The 22398-nt window shown below is 38.4% G+C and overlaps 1 protein-coding gene across 1 annotated transcript in view; it reads left to right on the top strand.

Annotated features, from left to right (window-relative positions):
• The window catches only part of LOC124721919 (zinc transporter 2-like), an 88948-nt gene that overhangs the window by 49729 nt on the left and 16821 nt on the right, over nt 1-22398 (top strand). The window contains exon 5 of the mRNA XM_047247071.1: nt 5753-5930. Coding sequence (XP_047103027.1) covers nt 5753-5930 — 178 coding nt within the window. The remainder of the gene's footprint in view (nt 1-5752; nt 5931-22398) is intronic.

The raw sequence follows: 22398 nt of genomic DNA, 5'->3' as shown, positions 1-22398 counted from the left end.
TGTCTGTACTAAGAAAGCAACTACTTGTATTAATACTACTAAACCACAACTAATACCAATACCAACAAAACTTCACAAAATTATTAGCTAAAACCAAAAATTCAAGTGGCCACTGGAACACTCAACAAAGTTAAAACACTGAATGAAAATTTTACTGAAATATTTCACAAGAAACAGTAAGAAACATCAGCTGAAAACTAAAGCATGAAATTTACTAAACAACTTCGTTATTTCACCACAAACACCACTAAAAACTATTAAATTTAATAATTGCATAACAGTGCACAAATAACTTTGTCAGTACTTAGCTTTATGACTACTACAGGTGCAACTGCACGCCACAAAATGTAAACACACTACTGAGGCGTGAGGCTTGGACGAACGACGTAAGCACACTCACAAATAACAGACTACTCGAGTCACTAAAACAGGAAGAAAGACTGAGATTAATGAAAATCCACTGATAAGTTACTTTTACAGCAAATATTAACACAAATAAATTTTAAAATAAGTAACTGAAGACTAAAACTTTAAGAATATTGACGAGCAATTTCAACAGCAGTCCAGCGCACATGATGTCACACCAAAAATTGTGTGTCAATTTTCCCTCCAGAAATTCTAGACAAGACATATAGATAATGTTCTGGTTGTTTTTTTATTGTTGTTTCCTCCTGATTCTGGCTTTAAAGAAAATACTTGTTTATTTAGATTAGTAATCCATCATAGTATGTAATGGAACTCCATACTTGGAATATACAAAACGACATGTTCATAATGATACATTTATGTGCAGTTGGTGCTTAGTAATAGTAATGAACAGAATATAAGCATAAGAAAAATCATATCAGAATTGTGATTGACCTAAAGAGTGTGTAGAAAATCCATCACTCTTAATGCAGAGAAATCTTCTGTTGTAAAAAAGAAGAAAGATTCGGGTTTAATATCCAATCGACATTGAGGTCATTAGAAATGGAGCACAAGCTTGGATTGTTTCAAGGATGGGGAAGAAAATTGACCACGGCCTTTCAAAGGGACCATCCCAGCATTTTCCTGGAGCAATGTAGGGGAATCACAATGGCTGGATACGGATTTGAATCACTGTTCTCCCGAATGCGAGTCCAGTCTGCTAACCACTATGTCATCTCACTCGGGTCTGATGTAAAAGCATCTTTCAACCTACCCCCAGTTAAATGTGAACGACCATTAGAGTTTGCTATTTCTGTCAGTCCATTATGGCCTGGGGGCATTGGCTGGTATATTTTTCTTCATTCCAAAAACTTTACCAACAGCCACATGTTTTGGTTTATTTTATTTTATATCTCAAATACTAACAGTTTCGACAACTCATTATTGCCATCTTCAGGCCCCATACACTATTATCATATTAACAATCTTATCGAATGGTGCCATAAAACTCGAATCATAAATCCAATCGTCATGCAATAGATTCCTGTGAACAGGTGACACTAACTCCAATGGGTGACACTGGCACCATTCAATAAGATTGTTAATACAATAATAGTGTATAGGTCCTGAAGGTGGCAATATTGAGTTGCCAAAACTGGTAGCATTTGAGGTATAAAATAAAATAAACAAAACATACGGCTGTTGGTAAAGTTTTTTGAATAAAAAAAAAACATTAGAGTTTGCAGTTCACATAAATGACCTGGTGGATAACATTAGAAGCTCTAAGAGGCTTTATACAGATGATGCTGTTGTATATACAGAAATAGCAGTGATAGAAAATTGTAACACCATGCCGGAAGATCTGCAGGGACTTGATGCTTGGTGCTGGGATCTTCAGTTGACCCTCATCATAAACAAATGAAATGTACTATGCTAAGTATGCAGGGAGATCTGTTGTTATTTGATTACATGGTTGCTGAACAGTCACATCCTTTTAATATCTGGGAGTATGTGTACAGAGTGATTTTAAGTGGTTTGACCACATAAAACGAATTGTAGGGAAGGCAGACTGAGATTCATTGGAAGAATCCTCAGTAACTGTAGTCTATCCATAAAGGAGAGAGACCATACAAAACCGTCATCCGACAGAAGTTTGAGTATTGCTCCCGAGTCCAGGGCCCTTACTAGGTACAGTATAAGTTTGGTTTTATTTTCCCAGAATTAACAATTTCCCTCCGTTTATGACATTTTTTATTGCTCCCGTCAAATTTCCTATGTCCACAATGTTAATTCACACCTGATTTTGCATCAACATATTTATAATTTTCCCACAATTTATGCGTTATGAAAAATTGTTCATGGGGGAAAAAACTGACATAAAATGACGCTGGCATGATGTTGGCCTTCAAGTAGTGTTTACAGACATTGTGTGGTTAAGTTTCTTGACACCAGGGTGCTCTACTTAGCAGATTTAAACTGCTAAACATGTATAAGTTGGAACAATTCATGCTGTATCTCCTCCCACTGCCAAACTCTACTCTGCATGGTGACTGATAGAAGTAACTAGGTTCGTATGAATAAAGGCATAATGACCAATCACAACCATTTCCAAACTGTCTCTACAGCGCATGCACAGTTTTGTGATTGTCGTAATCATCATCACACCTCTGTTGAACCATATTTATTGTGTTTTTTCGTTTGGCTGCTTGTAGCACTCGTTGACACCTTCATTCAGTTTGCATTGCTCAAATCTTTTTGGTTTAAACACAGCGCGAATTATGTATATTCTCATGCTGAGCAAAACATGTTTCAAAGATTTATTCTCTTTGTTAAGTGCAATATTTATGTATGTATTTTTTGTGATGTTACACAAAAAACAATGTGAATGATAGTTTGTGTGTTTGTGGTTTCCAACATAACTGAAGAAGCCCAGTACCAGATAACATGAAAAAGATGACTACAGTTCAAAAGACGCAGAACACCACATATGCAAACACCACACAAAATACTTATGTAAATATTTGCACTTGATATCGAGAAAAAATTCTCGAAAAACACTGTGCTAAGCATGAAAAAATATGTAACTGATGCAGAGTTTCATTATTTAAATAATGAATAACAGCTGCAGGCATTCCAAAAACATTGATAATGACGTATGAAATTGAGACAAACATTTCTGCATCCCAATTATCAGTTCCCATTATATCATCAGTTTTTATTAGATAATAAACAAGTCCCTAACAAGTATTTTGATGCCTGTTATGTGCACATACACAAAGTGCTAAAATACAAGTGGTATCCTATACGTAACTTTCACAGCTTAAAACATTATTTTCCCCACATTTTACACAATTTTTTTAAAAGTCCCTTGAAAAGTGTAAAAGCGGGGTTTCACTGTAGTATTGAGAGGGGAAATAGACAAGATACAAGGAAGAGCATGACATTTCATCATGGGTTGACTTAGTAAGTGCAAAAGTATAATGAAAATATTTATCTAACTTCAGTAGCAGATATTACAAAGAGACGAGCACTGTGCCGTGATGTGGTTTACTGTTAAAATTCCAAGAGTGTACTTTCATAATAGTCAACTTACATAATCTCATGAAAAGGCAATGAAAGTAAAATTAGAATTCTTTGAACTCACACTGAGGCTTACTAAAAGCTATTCTTCCCCCAACAGTATCTGTGGCTGGAGCAGGAATCGAGCTAAGTGACAGTATGCGTGAAGTACCATCTCTCAGATGTGCTAAGGCTGCTAGCAGAGTAAATACATTGAGGTGTAGCTAAATACTCAGCCTCATATTTCTGGAAACTTCGAAACTTTTTTGGAGCTGCTGCTTGTCAAATCTGTCACCTGTAGAATTTAGGTAAGAAAAAGCTGTAACAGCAAGAAGTGTGTGACACATCATAGGTTAACTGCTTGCCTTACATAATTATAATCTCCTCAAAATATCAGAGCAGTCATGAAATCAGGAAGAGCATGGGCAATATTAAAATAAACTGCCAAAACAAAGGACACTCTCGGCTCTCATTATTATTACAACTGCCTAGATGTGACAGCTAGCATATAATTTAAATATGTAATTACTTATCAAGTAGTCCTGATGAAAGGCATTGACATTATTTCCTTTGAAACCCTGTTGGTAACTTTAGAAAACCACTATTCAGTGTACTCTGTGTAACAGTTCTACTGCATCATATATCTTGCTTTGGCACCATTGGAATAAATAACACGAATTTCAGTGAATTTGGAAACATACTGACTCTTCTTTTTCCCATGCTTCATCTGCAAACTGAATAAGAAAGGAAGCAATAAATATTGGTACACAGTACCCTCCATCATGCACTGTTCAGTGATTTGCAGACTACATATGTAGATGTGTTACTGGTCAAGGATGTATGTATATCAGGGAATGTCAGATCTTGACCAATTGAACATCTGTGAGACCACATCGCCTACTCATATACGTGGGAAGCCACCATACAGTGCATTTTGGAAGGTACTTTGTACCTGTGTCATGTTCACTTTGTGAATCATTCACATCACAGCCTTCATCAGTTGTGGGTAGCTCTACAGACAACTTAGCTCCATACACACAAGAAGACATGTCAGCACCAGACATCTCTCTCGTACACCTTTTCTGGCTGTTGTGCATAGTGCAGATGGGAAACACTTACTTACAGTTTTAGTAGGTGGTCATTATAATATCACTAAAGTGTATACATATGAACAAATAGAACAGCTAAAATGAAAATATAAATGATAGGACATTGACAGGATGGAAATGTTATGGAATAAGTACCTAATAGCACATATGTCTTCAGTCAGCTTGATAGAGAGCCAGATTTGGTGTGTATCATTACCTCAACAAGTGGATGGAAGAAATATAAAAAATACTGAGCTATAGCATTTCATTAGTTTCCAGCAGTAGCCTGACACTGTAAGACAAAGTCAACCAACATAAACCGATCTCTGTAACACAATTTGTAAAAGGTTATGTGGGTTCAAATTAGAAAAAATGGGGTTTTCATGCCATGGTAGTGCTCCAACCTAGTTTTGAGCATTTGGAAATTCCTTGCTTGTAAATAAGTGTATCCTTCTTTTTTATTATTTATCACAGCATTTTGCGGATATGCCAACTGGATTAAATTGTGGGGGGGGGGGGGGGGGGGGGGTCAGATGTTCTCCAAACATCCCTTCAGAGAGTCAGTCATGAATTAATATTTGTAGGAAATCCTTTGTGGATCGAAAAGTGACTTTCTGAGCTCATGCAACCCTTTTAAGATACTTACGATCTTGTATTTCATGGAAGTTAATCATTGTGTCACAGCCCCATTGGATACTCATCCAACCCTTCTATTAAATTCTGCTACTGTTAATGCATGTGGCAGGTTTATTAGATTAGACAAATCTTGCTAAAAATTTCGGAAGTAGTTGACTGCTGCATTCATCTCTTTGTGTGTGGTTTTATTTTATTTGTGTGTGTGTGTGGGGGGGGGGGGGGGGGGGGTAAAGACAAGGAAGGTTTTTACTTTGTAATTACCAACTTTTGGTCACATTCATCATTGCAGCTACTCAGCCCTTATCTTCCACATTGTTTCCCCTTGTGGCTCTCGGTGGTGTAGTTTTTATAAGCTTGAAATTTTTTCTTTCTGTGTTTCTATTGGAAACATTACTCCCACTAGGTCTGTGCCATTTTTAAAACTCTCAAAAGATTAATTTATTTATGAATGATTTATTTAAAGAGTTATTTGAATAATTAAAATATGGTATGAAATACGGTGGTGTATTGCAGTTAATATGGAAAGTTGTGGAGAGGATATTTATGATTTAATTTTGTTTTAGCATGGGATTGGTGCTGCATGGATCCTGTAACAGTCTCAGAGGTGCACACGGGCACACCCACAGTGAATTCAGCCATAGCAGATCTGGCATAAACGTCAGGGCAGCAGTGATACATGTAATTGGAGACTTGCTCCAGAGCATAGGTGTTTTTGTATCAGCAGTTGTAATACATTTTTATGTGAGTTACAGTTTATATATTCTGGTTTTATTCAACATACTGCACTTTTGTAAACATATTTTAAGGATTCAAAGGTTATTTGAATGTATTTTTTCTCGCTGAACATTTGTATCTCCAGTTCTGGCTCTGCTATGAAATATGTTTTCTGAAACTCTTTGCTTTGCTTTGCTTTGGAAGCCTTTATTTTAGAAGTAGTTATTCTCAGACATTTGATTTTAGGTCTAAATTAATTGCTGCCATTGTTCCCTACTGATTTTCAATTTCATGTACCTTGTCATTGTAATTGCTCCATCACTTTGTAGAATTTTATGATGTTTGAAACAAAACAAGAAAAACGGTTCTTCATTGAGGTGAAGTGTCATATGTGGAAAAGGAAAAAGCATTTAAAAAACTGTTCCCCTCGTGTTTGTGCATGAGTGCCTGACTGATTGTCATTTGTGATCACCGCATGTGATGTCATTAATTTGTATTGCATTCTAGCAGATACATTTCAGCTATGTACAGTGGTTATTTTTCTTTTGCTGTTTTTTATATCCCATATCTCAGCTTTCAGTTAGAAAAATGAACTTAGCAATAGATGACATATATGGCCTTTTGTTTTTATATTCATTTTCACTAACTGTATTTCTGTAGTTTTGGTGAGGATTTCAGTCTTTCACTCAGAGAAATAACACTGTTGTTTGAGCTTTTCCAGTTAGATAAAAAAATGTTAAAATCACAGTTATTGTAACACCAAGAAACAGTGGAAAATCTGGGATAGAATAATGACAATATTATGAAAGAGATAGATTGCTACTCATCATATAGTGGAGTGCAATGGTCGTGTGTATGCGAGAGAGTTGCTGAACACAGTTTTAATCTGCCAGGAAGTTTCATATCACTGTACACTCTGCTGCAGAGTGAATATTTCATTCTGGAAGCATCCCCCATGCTGTAGGTAAGCCATGTCTCTGCATTAGTCTTTCTTCCAGAAGTACTAGTGTTGCAAGTTTCACAGGAGAGCATCTGTTAAGTTTGGAAGGTAAGCGATGAGGTACTGATGGAAGTAAGGCTGTGAGGACTGGTTGTGTGTCGTACTTGGTTAGCCGAGTTGTAGAGTACTTGCCCCATGAGAGGCAAAGATCCCAAGTTTGAGTCACGGTCTGGCACACAGTTTTAATCTGCCAAGAAGTTTGAAAGAAATGGTTGTTTAGTGACAAATGTATTGCATAAGTAGACTTTATGTGGCACGCATCAATGTACCAATTACCCAATAATGTGTGAGGTAAGATCTTGTAGTTGCTTCCCCAAGTATAAAATGTGTATATGGCATATTTCTATCATTACGCAATTAATGGCATTTATTGCAGTCTGTCAACATTCCACAATCTTTAATGAGTATAAAATTAGATAGCTGCTTGTGTTTATGAATTAGGTGCGATGAGCATGTGACAATATGGAACAGTCACAAAAATCTCTTAATAAAGGAAGTAATCATGAGACAGAGAATTGTTGAGCGAGTTTCTGGGAAGCTTTACAAATCTGTGAAGAAATTATTTTCAGAACACATGTAAGACCTGTTGTTGAGTATTGTTTCCCTGTCTCCATGTCTTACCACATTACATTCATAATGTTCCTCTTCCATGTAGCATCTCCCTGTTTTCTCACAGGGAAATGGTACAAAGAACAGTTACATAATTTTGCATGGGTTTATTTTGTTATCACCAGAGAGTCATAAAAGTGATCGACTATTTGCTGAGAGAGAAGCTACATACACTGCTAACCATTAAAATTGCAACACTATGAAGACAATGTGCAACAAATGTCAAATTGGCACGTAGTGTCGTGCATACTTGGGATACACAAATGATAAACATTCCAATACAGCTGGGCAAAGTAGGTAGGAGTAAAGCTATGTACATTCTATATGTAAGTAAAGATTACTCATTCAGAAATTTAAAAACATTTGAATCTTGGTTGTTCGCGAGAACGTTATGCTGCCTCGTGTGGAAGGAGAAACAGCTACCGGTGTGTGTGTGTGTGTGTGTGTGTGTGTGTGTGTGTGTGTCGGAATTCCATAGTGGCAGGTTTGTGGTCTATCAAGACTAGTTTATTGTTGTTGTTGTATGTTGTTTAGGATCTCATGGCTGTCTTATGAATTTGGAATACCCTGAGTTGTAAAATGGACTTATTTGCAGCAATACAAGTATCCTCATGGATAAGATGACAATGTCTAGAGCACCATGAACCACTGTTGCAGCTTCACTTGGAATAACAGCAGAGTGAGTCATGCTGACAGTGGCGCATCATATGACAACACTGTTCTCAGGAGTGGCACCGTGTTATCTTTTCAGATACGCTCTCATTCTGTATACAACACCATGATGAGTGTATGCTGGTGTAGAGGCTCCAAGGAGAATGAACGTTTTCAAACTGCATTCATCATTGTAGTACAGGTCCAGCACCTGGTGTATGATATGAGATGCCATTGGGTACACAACATAATCACGTCTGGTTTGCATAGGTTTTAATCTGGACAGAAGATATTAACACTTCCGACATTTTAAAGCCAGTGGGTGTGTGCCCCGTATTTGAGGTCTCTGTAACATTATGTTTCAACAAGGTAATTTAAGACTACATGTTTCCCATGCTGTCATGACCTACCTCAATGCAGAGGGTGTTCAACTGTCGTCTTGATCAGCATGTTTTCCATATCTCTAACCCACTGAAAATAACTGATCATGTATTCCTTAGAGACTAGCTCAAAAGCCACTATGATTAATGAATTCTGGCATAGAGTTCAAACAGCATGGATTGACATACCCATATTTGTCATTCACACACAGTTTGACTCACTGCCCAGATGGGTTAATGTCGTTGTTAACTGCCAGAAGTGATAGTTCTGTGTCACAAATTCCACACCTTGTAGACCACAAAATCGGCTACAAATACACTACCTGACAAAAAAGGTGAGGCACCCCACAAGGAGAGTAGGGAACAAAATGAAACTCCATAGGTTGAGAGGGCATGTGATGTTATTTCAGTGCTTATAAACTTGAGTCACATTTACAAAGAACTTGACAGTAAGAGCACATTTATCTGTATGATGATACACCCCATCTATCCTGGATGCGTGCACTGATTCATTTGTGAAGTGCCATAAACAGGGTGTATACGACCCGGGACAACCAGGAGATCTGGCAAAAATACGGGAATTTTTTCATCCGGGAGAAAAGGGGAAAAGCCTGGTAATTCTGCAGAATTCAAGGAATTTTTCATTGTTTTAGTTTTCAGTTAGATTTTCGTAGATTTGGCTCGTAAGAACCAATATTCTAACAAAGGATATTACTGTATGCCGGTACTGCAGAATAATACTGCAGCAATAAGACATGAATGAGAGGAAAAAAAAGAAAATAAAACTTAAGTTACAAATGAAATGCTCCATATACAACAACAAAACACAGTGCTCATACAAGCATCTGACAACAGCAAAATGTGTCAAAGGCTTTAGGAAGACTATGCAATGCTTCAGAACAAGAAAGTACCACTGATGAGAGTGACGTCACAACTGTTTACATTTGATTCCTTTGAGCAGTTGTGAGCAGGCGTGAGCAGGCTCATGAGCATGCACAGTTAAGTCACGTATGAGTAGTACCTTCTCCCGCTTCTGGCTATGGAAGTGTGGTTGTTAGCTATATAAGCAGTAGCATCAAGCAGCCAGATGCTACATGGAAAAATTTTACTGGCGCGCCCAAGCTGCCAAATTCATTCTTGCACAACAGGCCCAGATCTAGGGGACAGAAGAGGGGAGGGACAAACCAGGGTGTCTGCCCTGGGCTGCAATTTCAGGGTGTGGAGAGGGGGGGGGGGGGGGGGGAAACCTTGTTTCACGAAGTGACTAGCATCCAGCGCATGTTGGTCTCTATCAATTATCCACATGATTTTGAAACACATCCCTGTTGGTTTTTGAAATTTTTGAATGCATTCTGAGTTGATTTCTGAATGAATCGTAAGCTGATTTTTGAATGCGTGCATAGTGTACGTGATGTTGCTGCCAGGGGAATCCCTGTTGAATCTAGAAATAAACTTCCTTGCAGACAAAAGGGGACGGGGCCATACGAGCTGAGCGGAATGAAGCTGAACGGGTGAATGCCATTGTTTGTGTGGTTGACTGGGTTTGCAAATGATCGGCGTTGTTATAATTACTAGTGAAAGCCAAAGATTCAGACTACCAGAGTGGAAATAAATGATTAACAGGAATAACAGGTAAGAAAGATTACTTGTTATCTTCTTGGTGTATCCAAGAAAATGAAATTTTGATAGAAAGTTTTTGGCCAGACCGCTACACTAGTAAGGGCCAGTTGTACAGTCCCCGGCCAGCAGGCCTTAAGTTCTATTCTGGGAGTAGCACGGAAAAAGTGTTGTGCGAACACATAATAACGCCTAACCAGAGAATAAATGCAGGATAACTAAATCGGTGATTGTAGCAGGGTTAGTGAAATTAACCGGAGAATAAGTTTTGACACAGGTAGGAATAGCTACAGAATTACTGATGAAAAGATTGATTGTTAGAATGAGGAAGGAGAAGATGAGAAGCTGGAGCGCATGAATGAAATGTGAAACTATTTCCTAACATAAAGCTTTTTGCTTGTAGTAGGCCTATTGGACGTTTGATAGTGGTTCTTCGTGAATTATATTCTGTCGTGTCGTAAAAATGACCATTTGCTCCAAAACAGTCTCGTTTATGTGGGGTGTATTACAATTGCTGCAATATTAGACAGGCCTATTTTGTTTTATCTAGCAGACATTGACAAAATACATGTAATCAGCTCCAGAAACAACACCAGTCTTGGGTACTATTTGTATTAACAGCTTTTTCAGTATTAGACGACGACATTTCGTTTTTTCATATGCCAAAAGGTTTGACAAACTTCGATGAGGTAATAAATTCTTTCGCAGAAAGGAAAACATGCCATGTAAAGCTGTAGCACGATTAGAGAGAGAAAAAAATCCTAGGACTTAAGGATTGGAGAAATGTGTACTGTGTCTTACTTGTCTCTTGTCTTTACTGGTTTTATGTATCCTATATTTACTTTTATGTCACACAAAACTACAAGTTGTTAGCTAATAGGCAATAAAGAGTGCAAATTTTCTGAAGAGCTCTTGTTCTGTCCTGGTTACAAATAATCCCATCCAGTATTAATTGCAAGGGTTTTAAAAAAAAAAAAGTGCAGGATGTGAAACCGGCTGATGGAGCAGGTTAGGCACCACAGGACATTTTAATTTCCACTGTCCTGAATATAGTTTGATGGCATCTGTTACAAAATATACACATGTGAATTCAACAGAGCAAAATACAGTGAAGTGCGATGAAAGAATGCTGTGTGAAGTGGTGTGACACTGCACTTTGGCACACATTTCCTCAAAGACACATGTTTTATGTATCAGACTCTGCAGAAAGATATGCGCGATAAAACGAACATTTTTTGAAAAGGTGATTTAATTTTCAGCGTCCTACCTCAAATGCTGGAGGAATGGGGGTGAGGGATGGCGCCACTATCTAGTATTGCCCCGCTTCAGAAATATCATAGATCCGTGACAGAGGACTCTCTTGAGTTGTAGTGGGGAGGAGGGTAGCCTCCACGTGACCCGTGTTTACGTTTAGTGACTTTGCTGTTTCCTCTTCATTTATTGCTGTCACATCAAATGAAAACAGAACAAATTTCTGTGGCCGGGAGCTATCGTGAATTAAAATACATTCACATAATTACGGAAGGCTAAAATAAGTTATTAGATTCAGATTTGATTTTATTTCCACCTTTCTAACTGTCAACCATTAGTTGCCTTGCAGAACAATGAAGTTATTTTTGCTGATTTGCTAAAGAAATTTGGCTTTTATTACTCTTTTTCCGCTGAGACAATCCGTTTATTTGAAATGAAGTGTTTAATTCCATACTACTGGCTGCTTTCAACTGTTCGTTGCATTTCAAGTGCACGTTTTCATCTTCTAGCACGTATGGCATTATGCCATAATAAAGAACCAAACACGAGATAATATAGTACTGGTACTCCAAGAAAATTTACATCCGAATGTGCAATTTAAGCCAAATTATGCATTTTAGTATGGTTCACAAAATTCCGATGCTCTTGGAGTATCCTCTGATGTCTTGTTTCTTTTATGGCGTAATATAAGATCCTTTAATGTTTTACATGTACGATCATATGGGCTACCTGCTTCATCGTAGCTGTGCAAGTGCAATGACGCCTGTTACCTGGCACTCTCTGGCAACTGATGAAACGAACTTATTTCTAACAGGTCACTGGGAAATATTGGGAATGGTGGTTCGAAAAGCATTACTTTCAAAGTAAATTTCCTTTTACACAAGATGAACTGTGTGTGAGAATGTATAATGAATTTCTTAAATCACAGAGCATTTGACTCTCATTTAAAAATCAACTCTGTGAGGATAATCATTTGAAGAATTTCTAGCCTAGTTGATCAGACATTAATGTTGTTATTAAACATTTTACTGGCACATTTGTGTGATGTATCTTAAAGTGTAATGTTCAAAACAGATCAACATTATAGATGAAAGCTTAAATTTGCAGCCGAATAATCTTAGAGACCAATATTACGTGCGAAAGCTTTGCTTTTCTTGTAGCAACACTATTTATATTAATTTAAACCATTAACGTTTCCTATTTGTGTGGTCTCGCTACTTAATAGTGATGTTGCTATTGGCTGATTACATCACGTGTCCTATGCTCTGAATATCCGCCATTATCAGCTGGCGAGATCGAGTGACATGAGCTATGACTGGCTTACAAAAGTGAACGGCAATCTCGATGTCAATGCTTCGGAAAGTAACATGTGGTGTGTGGTGGAATTAGACTTTATACTTTCATAATATGAAAATGTGCAGCGTACATGTTGCTGCACATAACAGATCTTTTCAAAACGTGTTTTTTCCCCCATTTATAAGACCATAACGATTCAATGGATTGATAAGTTTTACAGTTCAGAGGAAAAGTATACCATCGCCTAACATGGGAAAAGTGTATTTTCACCCGGAAAAAAGTGTATTTTTAACTGGGAAATCTGGAAAAATCCAGGAATTTATTTTCCTCATCTGCATATACACCCTGATAAAGCCATTGTATCCTTCCCTGAGGCAAGCTGGCCTGCAGCTGTTGTAACTGGTCCTTGATATCTGGGGCACTGGTATGGGGCAGAGCGTGCATCCAAGCTGATGCCACACATGTTCTACCAGAGATGATCTCAGGTTCGTACTGGCCACAGGAGTACCTCAACATCACTCAAACATTTGACAAAGAGACATGTCATATGTTTACAAGCATTATCCTTTTGAAAAATGGTACTGCAATAGTGTTACATGTGAGCAACACATGAGGGCTCAGGATGCCCATGCTGTACTGTTGTGCTATCAGAGTTCCCTCAGTCGCTGTCAGCCATGACCTGAAGTCATGCCCTATAGCTCCCTACACCACACCACCATTGTGCTTCTCCAAAACATTGGAAGAATGAGACCTCTCCTCAGGTCACCAGCATACTCACCGACAGTGGTCATACGAGGTAGTGCAGAACCATGATTCTTTGCTGAACACAATTTGATGCAGTTCATCAGTAGGCCATGCTTCCCAGTCATGGGACCATCCCAAACACAGCCATTTTGTTGTGGTGTTAACGGCAGCCTGTGCATAGGACAATAATTCCCTAATCTGGTCACTGCTACTCTCTAACCAATGATGTGGAATGACAGAATGTTGCTGGAAGTCCATTATTTGCTCTCGGATTGCAGGTGCAGACGTGAAGGGCTATAATGTGCTTGTTGCACATCTTCCTTGTGGTGGTCAGATGTGATTGACCAGAACTTTTTGACGAGTATGGCTCCCTCATGTTCCCATGCAGTCCAACATCGAGTCACTGTCACATCTGAATACCCATCAAATCTTGATCTTGCTTGATTCGATCAGCCAGCCAAAAGGAGACTCACAATGAGGCCCCTTTCAAACTCTGTTAGGTGCTGATAACACTGTCACAAACAAGTACAAGACACCTCTGTGTCCTTCACAGTGATCAGTCAACATCTGATGCTGTTCATTCCCCTTATATACCCTACCAGGCCTGGTAACAACAATTAAACTGAATAAACTAACGAACTGGTGGCAGTTCTACCCGTCACTGACTCTAATCATTTACATAGCCACCAAGGGTATGTAGTTGTACAGAGTTACATTGATGTCCGACCATGTCTTTTGGGTGCTTCACTTTTTTTGTCAGTCAGTGTATAATCATGTATTTTTCGTACTATACTGTGTATGCACAGTAAAAAAATTTCATTATTTTCTATCCTTTCTGATGTTGCAATTTTAATAGCCAATAGTGTGCAATATGTAGTTTCCAGAGACCGTGCCATCCATGAACATATTACTACCCCGGCATATGGTCCACGAACCTGTCATGTAATGATTGAAATAGTACAGGCTCATTTACTGGCAGTCATTATAATTCGTTCATACTCACCATCTAATTGATTTGTGGACTAGGTAGGGGGCAAATGGTGCTAATACCTTGTGACTTACATGCCACATGGTGTATCTTGTCCTGCATAATACAAATATTAAATGTGCAAGATGAGATAAAAGCTGTTTTAGGCTCTTCTGTACTCAATGCTTATACTGTTGAGACTGCTAGCTGTGCCACTGGTATATGCTTTATGACAATAATGAGAAACTCTTGATGTAATACAAACAATGACTGAGAAGAAAGATTTCATTAACATTTAAGATGAAGTGCAACATATGCAATAGAATGATGAAGGGGAGGTGGGGAGAGCTACACAGAATTTTGAAATTTCTTGAAATCAGTGATTTAATTTTGTTTCCTTTGATTGAAAGCAATATTGCAGATACATTTTCTTATGTTTATAGCTACAACTGTAATGGTAACTAACACATGAGAACATTAGATTGTCTGTATTTCTGAAGCCAATGTATGGATACATTTCTTCACAACCATTAATGCATGTATTCTTATGGCGATAATCCAACTATTATGAACTTGATTTACTGAAATTCGGTGATATTTACCCGTATCAAGAACTAGAATGTTTTCTCACTCTTTCAACTTACTGACTTCTTTCACATAAAAATGTCCAGTTCTCATAGGTATGGATAAAACGTTCCCTGCTGTTTCAAGGTGTTTTCAAATAATCTTACTACAATGTCTGTTCTTCCAGACCACTTTGTGATATAAACTGGAAGCTGCCACTTACCACAGAGTCCAGGCAGGGTGACATGACTAGCTGACATGAAAAAATAAAAGCTTGTTTATGAACCAGCGAGAACTATGCATCCACGATCTGTGTGGTGAGTGGTAGGATTCAATTACAAATTTTACCACATCTGCTTAACGGTTTTACCATGGCTGGTTTTAACAGATTGTTCAATAACTGGGGGGTCTTCCAGTCTGAAATGACTTGTGTAGTATATGTGAAATAAGTTATATGCTATAATCTACAGTAATTAGAACTTGCCATATTGATTAATATGCAGGAATCAAAAAATATCATTTGTCAAAGAGAAATGAAATAATACCAGCTAACATAAATCTCCTCCAGGAACCAGCAAGTAGTTGCAGATATGTGGTTCAGTCACCATAAAATAAACCCCATTCAAGTATACTGCCAAGAGAAATGTGCGTATTATGAAACTTCCTACATATTTAATTGGATATTGGTGTTGCGGAAGAATTTTGATGAGTAACAGGAAAAACAAAATAGCAGATGCACTTTCTCAGCAGGTGAGAGAAAAAGAAAACAATGCAGTCTGCAAGAGTGTAAAAAGTATAAATAGTAATTGTGTACTTACCCGCGAATTATTTTTGCAGTAATAATATATCAGCTTAACATAAAGAGAAAACATAATGAAAAACTAGTTAATTCATACTTACAGGCTTTTAATTGCTTACAGGTCGGCTTTTTTTTGCATTTACGTAGCTACAAACAAATTATCTGAGAGTGTCAAAATTAGTTTTTCATTATTCAGTCACACGTGATCACTAATTACTCAGTGCCCCCACATTCTCTCTCTCTCTCTCTCTCTCTCTCTCTCTCTCTCTCTCTCTCTCTCTCTGCTAATCTCATGGTCCTGACAGTACTCAATACTCGTGCTTTTTTGGTTATGACCTTCGAGCTTTCGTAATTTTCTATCTGGTTGATTGGGCCACCATCCCTCCACAATGAATGAAATGTTCATTTCAGAAAGATGAAAGAAGATCATTATTAAACATCACAAGTAATATAGTTTTTTATATGATGTGTTTTGCTGTGAAGATATAGTTTAGAATGACAAAGGTGATTAATATTTTATTTATGTTATTTTTTTTACCAACCTCTATTGTATGTTATCTAGATAACTTTAATACAGAGTGATTATAAGTAAAGTTCCACTTTCAAAATTGCTGTAAGAAGGGGAAAAAAAGATATTGACAAAAATTTTCACACTAGATGCCACTGTAAGCATCATAACATGAATGGATTTGGCTACAAATGACAGATGGATCACAATAAGATGGCCAAGATGTGAGCTGCACAAGTTTGGCATTCAACAGTTGTGGCACTGTTAGGTAAGCCTGCCCACCATGCCAAGGTCATACCACATCAGATGGGAAAAACCAGTTTTTAATTGCCCCGAGGTCAAAAACACACAGAAGCAACAATGACATAAGTTTTTAATTGTTCCGAGGCTATAAACTGCATGGAAATCAACAATGAAATCAGTTTCTAATTGTCATCAGACTGGTGCAAGACCTGTTCAGTATGGTGTCCACAGTTTTCTGTCACAAATTGAAATCAGGAAACAACATGTCCCATAACAGATTAGAGTGTCACAGGGGGTCTCGCTCAGAATATGTTGCACAATGTGTACCTTCAGTTCAGCTGCTTTTGGAATCAGAGCACTGAACACAGCATCTTTCAGATAACCCAACAGCCAGAAGTCACACGGATTAAGATCAGATGATCTGGATGGCCAGGCTGGCTGGCCGATAATTCTATCATTCCCAAAATGTCTCTGTAGCAGCTACTTCACTGCCTGTGCAATGTGTGGAGGAGCGCCATCTTGCAAAAAAGTGATCCTATCCATACATCCATACTGTTGAAGGATTGGAATGATGGTGGTGCATGGAAGTCTCTCTGCCCTATGATAAATGATTCCATCAACCTGCAGCACACAGTTACCTTTGCAAAATGAAGCAGTAACAATTGATGTGCAAGAGGATTTCATGTTGCCCATATCCTGCAGTTCTGTGTATTGACATGCCCTTGTAGATTGAAATGGGTTTTGCCTGTTCACAGAATGTTACATAGCCATTCATTGTCCACTTTCATGAGAGCAAGATATTCTGGAGCAAACACTAATCTTACTGGCAGGTCAGTATGAAGTAACTCCTGAACATGGATAATTTTGTGCGGATAACAATCCAGGATGTTCTGTAGAATTTTATGCACAGAGCTCACACATGTGTTCAAAGCTGGGGCAGTTCCCCATGCAGTCGATATTTGTGCATCACTGCTCGCCCCCTCCTGCTATTCTGTGGATATGTCATGTACTGGCATTGGTTCAATAGTTTTCTTCCCTCTGCTACATTTCACTTCAGAAGAACCTGTCTTTTCAAATTTTGTAATAATTTTTTCCAAACCCTTGGCAGACATTGAACCTATGCCTTTTTTCATTCCCTCAAGCTTCCAGAACTTCTGCAAAGCTGTTGGCACACAATCATCATTCTTGTGAAAGAGTTTTACTGGCAGTGCATGATCCTGCATTTAGACAGTCATGGTAAATGTCTCAGATGCAAATAGAGGAACAGCCATGTACCTCACATCTTTCTGCCACTTGCACTGCCATCTAGTGGTAATTTTTTTTCCCATAATGTTTCACCCTTCTTTGATAATATCCTGTTCAAATTTGATGATGTTCTGGGGCAGTGGTTCTTTCTTTACAGTTTTTTGAAAGTGTAACTTTAATTATAATCACTCTGTTTACGTAGAATGTATTTTGTAAAGATACTCTTTTACTATCATCTTAAATATGTTTGTTTTAGTTACCCAAGTAATCTTGTTGCACAGTTATATTCCCTGGTAGAAAATGTTGTTTTGAGTTTATCATTTATTTTTTCCTTGTTGAATGAAAATAAAGCTGTCTTGTGCTCCAAGATCATGGTTAGAATTGGTGCATGTTTTATAGTAATGTTCATAATAGATTGCTGGATGTTTTCACATGGCACAGTTAGACTCCTTAACTTTATAAACAGATCATTACAATGGATCCAATTATTATTTTTAGTTATTAAGGTATAAATCTTGTCTGAAGATTGAAAATTGTGTGTCCATGTTTTGTGCATATGATTTGCAAAACAATAATTTCGTTACAAAAAAGTAACAAGGGAAGTACCCCAGCTTGAATAGATAAAACAAAATAAAAATTATTTAGAAATACAGAGATGTGCCTGTTCTAGCATATGTCAAGGTAATGTATCTGTAAGATTCTGCATCTGTGTACAAAAGTGTTTGAAAGTTAACAAATCTAAAGACTAACAGAGGCACAGGTTGCTGAAGAAGTTGTGCCATGTATACTCATGTTCAGGAAGAAAAACAGAACACCTTGAATGGTTAGAGATAGGACATTCATATTCACAGGACATGCACATTAGTATGTTCTGCAGAAATGATTAACATTTGAACCATGTCAACCTGCGGGTTCAAGGTCAACTTCGATATCACAGTGCAACACCACCTACCAGTAAAATATGACTGTGGCTCTCTTTGTCGCTATAAACCAAAGGTAATGAATCAGTGTGACTTGAGCAGACATATACACGAACCGTACCATCAAATCAGTGAGTTTGAAAGAGAACAAATTATTGACATGAGAGAGTATGATGCATCCATCTTCCACATGAGCAGCAAGTGGCTGAATAGCTTGCTGCTCATGTGGAATGAAGTGTTTCAGCAGTGCAACTTGTGTGTGCAGAATGGTTCGCTGAAGGCCGTAGAATATGACGAAATGGGTAAGGTCACAGCACCCAGACCCCCCTGCAAGAAGATCGACACCTCATCTGAATAGCATTGCAAGACAGATCTGCATACACTATCAGGGGTGACCACCCACAGCCGTTTATTATGGCATGGGTTACATGCGTGTCCTCCACTTCTCCACGTACCATTGACAAATGTTCAGAAATGTGCTAGACAGCAACGGCGGATGGAACCACGCCACTGGGGACAAGAATGGCATCATACAGTGTTGTTGGACGAATCCAGATTCTGTTTATTTGAAAATGATGACTGCATTTTGTTTTGTCACAGACAAGGGGAGCGGAATCGGAGGGATTGCATTGATGCAAGACATACAGTGCCAACTCATGGCCTTATGATGTGGGGTGCTATTGGGTACAACCACAAATCACTGTTGGTATGTGTCCAGGGCACTGTGACCGGTGTGCCCTACGTGAATGACATCCTGTGACCAGTAGCCATACTGTTTCTACGCAGTACCCCAGGTGCCATTTTTCAGTATGACAATGCATGACCACATGTTACTGCATGAACACGTGCCTTCATGGTGTCACAGGATGTCAGCCATTTGCCCTGGTTTGCCGAATCATCAGACTTGTTGCCAGTCAAAAATGTGTGGAATATGGTGAAACAATGGATGCTGTGCTGTGACCCAGTGCCAACCACCACGGATGAACTTTGGAACCAGGTGAATGCAGTATGAATGGCTATACCACAGGGCGCTATTCATGTTTTATATACATCAATGTCATCATGCATATTACAAGTTGTGAGGATCCGTGGTGGACCCTGTGCCTACTAGGCAACAGGACACATGCAGAATGGAGGTGAGTGAAATATTAATCATTTCTGCAGAACATACTAATGTACATGTCCTGTGAATATGGATCTCCTATCTCTAGTCATTTGAGGTGTTCTATTTTTTCCTGAACATGAGTGCAGTAAGGAATAATTATGGTCATCAGATTTACAAGCCATAAATAAGGTATTATTTGGCAAAAAGCTTGCAGAGCTGTAGTGCTCAAAATAGAAGTTGCTATGTTGTCATATGTTCCTCCCTTATTTGTCATCAAATTTCAAATGTAGAGTTTCCATGAAGGTATTAAAACACAGTGGAATGGAACAGTATACCCACTTAATAACAACAATATGTGGACATGCTATAACATTTTAGAAGTGTCCACATTGCAGTAGTAGCAAAATGTTTATGTATTGCTCTTGTCAGGTGTGCATAGTATACCGTTCTTCTGTATTGTAACCACTTAATTTAAACTTGATATTTTCATTTCCGTGACAAGTAAAGAAATGTGTCATAATTGTGTGTTATATGTGTAGCAGTGAGGTTTGTAAGACTGCTACTGGAGGGGTGCAAAGCCATCTTTTCTTGATCAGGATGGCATCGCACTATCCAGGCGTATTTCATTTGAACGATGGTTGTGGTGGTCTTGGTCCAGTCAGTGAGATGCCAGCAACTGCACAAATTCTCATATTAACAACAGGGTAGAACATTGCTGGATTCAAACAGGCACCCACATCCTGCAACTGCTATCTGTTATCATTCCCCAGACCATGTGGAGTGTGGCTCTTTGGAAATTGCAGGAAACATGAGGACCCAGCTGGGGAAGTGGCTGTGGGATGGACGCACCTTACACAGTGTTATGTCAGGCTCCAGCTGAGAGCTCATGTGATGGCAGCTGGCTGTCTACACTACACTGCTTATAGCCAGATGGTGACTGGACAGATTGAGTGGCTGAATAGTTTGATGCCCTGTTTACTGGTTGGGAATTCATAAATAATGCCTTGGTGGTAGTTTGTTTTGCTGCTGTTTGCAGTGGCTTCATACAGAACTGGTAGCTGCAATGCTGATTTGGCACCCATCCTGATGGCTTGCCATAATGCTGCAATAATACTTGTAGTGATCAGTGCACCACTGAAATTGTTAGCTGTGTGCAATGTTCAGTAACAAATGTGGAAAGTGTGATATAATATTAGATCACATGTTCCTTCCCTCTTCAGGGAATTTAATCGACGAATTCTCCCTTGGGACTGGTTCCTGAGAAACTATTAAATGGATGCTTGTAAAAGAGACTACATTAGCTGTTATGTATACACACTTGAACACCTGATGTTCTGGGCTGCAATTTTATACTGTTTTCACACTTATTTAAAGTATGTAGATTGATCAACAAAATCAGTGGTTGACACTGTTTCATACAACACTTAAATTCCTAGTACTGCTGTCTTACTGTGGTTCTACGCAACAGTGTCAGTGTGTGCCAGTGGGTATTTACATTCAGCTGTATTAGAGCGTTAAATATTAGAAGACTTGTATGGAAAAAACATAGAAAAAAATTACACACAGTACTAAACACAGGAAAAAATCATGTTTGGGGCTTTTGGTTTTACATCATACTGTTACAGTTAAATCAACCATCAGTGACTGATCCCTTATTTCTGGAGAACTCTTGCTTTGCAAACACTCTTATGTCACATTACTGTATGTAATCAAAAATCTCATAACCGTACTTAAAATAGATGTGAAAAACACATTCAACATAACTGCCTCTCTCTCCCCACCAGTTTTAGTTTGTATTGGTTGCATCTTCCTACTATCCCTTTAGCAGAGATGTCATTTACTCTTAACTTCAGTGTTAAATATTAACATTTTCTCTTTAGTTCCACCCACTGCCTCTGTTTTTGACACAGCCATTGCAGTCACCACAACTTTATTCACTGATTTAGAAAATTTTGTTTGCACCTTTCATGAAACTCCAGCAGCAAGCCCCACAGGACTGTGTGTAGCTATCTTTGTTTTGCTTCATGTAGTAGGGCTTTATGAGTGCTATCATTGTCAGTTAAGTGTTGATATTCAGTTTCCTAATCCTACCTACAAAATTTTCTATGGCTCTCGCTGTCTTTGAGATATGCTGTTCAGCTGTTTCCAGTGGTATCTAAATATATTTTTCCTCTGATAATGCTCTGATAGCCCTGCCCATAAATCTTGGAAGGAAAGAGCCTCCTGAAATATCTCATGAAACCCAAGATATGTCACTGTGTCCTCTCTTAATCTTAATTGAGCCATATGCAACACTTGCTTATTGTTACAACCTCCTAACATACTTGCTGTGGGCTATGGAGAAGCAAATGGTCGAAGGGGTGAAGATAAAGTGCAAGACCAGATCATCTATGAGCCACGTTAATTCAAGGTAATCTATATGGAAACAGCCAAGAGACTATCCTTTAAACTACCTTGTACTATGAAGAAAGTTTTAATTGGTGAAACTTTCTTCCAGCTTCCAGAACAAACTGGAGCCTTGTGGGTGTAACTTTGTAACTAAATATGCATATGGCAACAAGTTGCTCTTTATTTCAGTTTTTTTTTTAGTATAGAA

The sequence above is a fragment of the Schistocerca piceifrons genome, chromosome X (assembly GCF_021461385.2).
Source record: "Schistocerca piceifrons isolate TAMUIC-IGC-003096 chromosome X, iqSchPice1.1, whole genome shotgun sequence".
Lineage (NCBI taxonomy): Eukaryota > Metazoa > Arthropoda > Insecta > Orthoptera > Acrididae > Schistocerca > Schistocerca piceifrons.
Note: the sequence above shows the minus strand (reverse complement) of the source record. Positions and strands in the feature narration are given on the sequence as shown.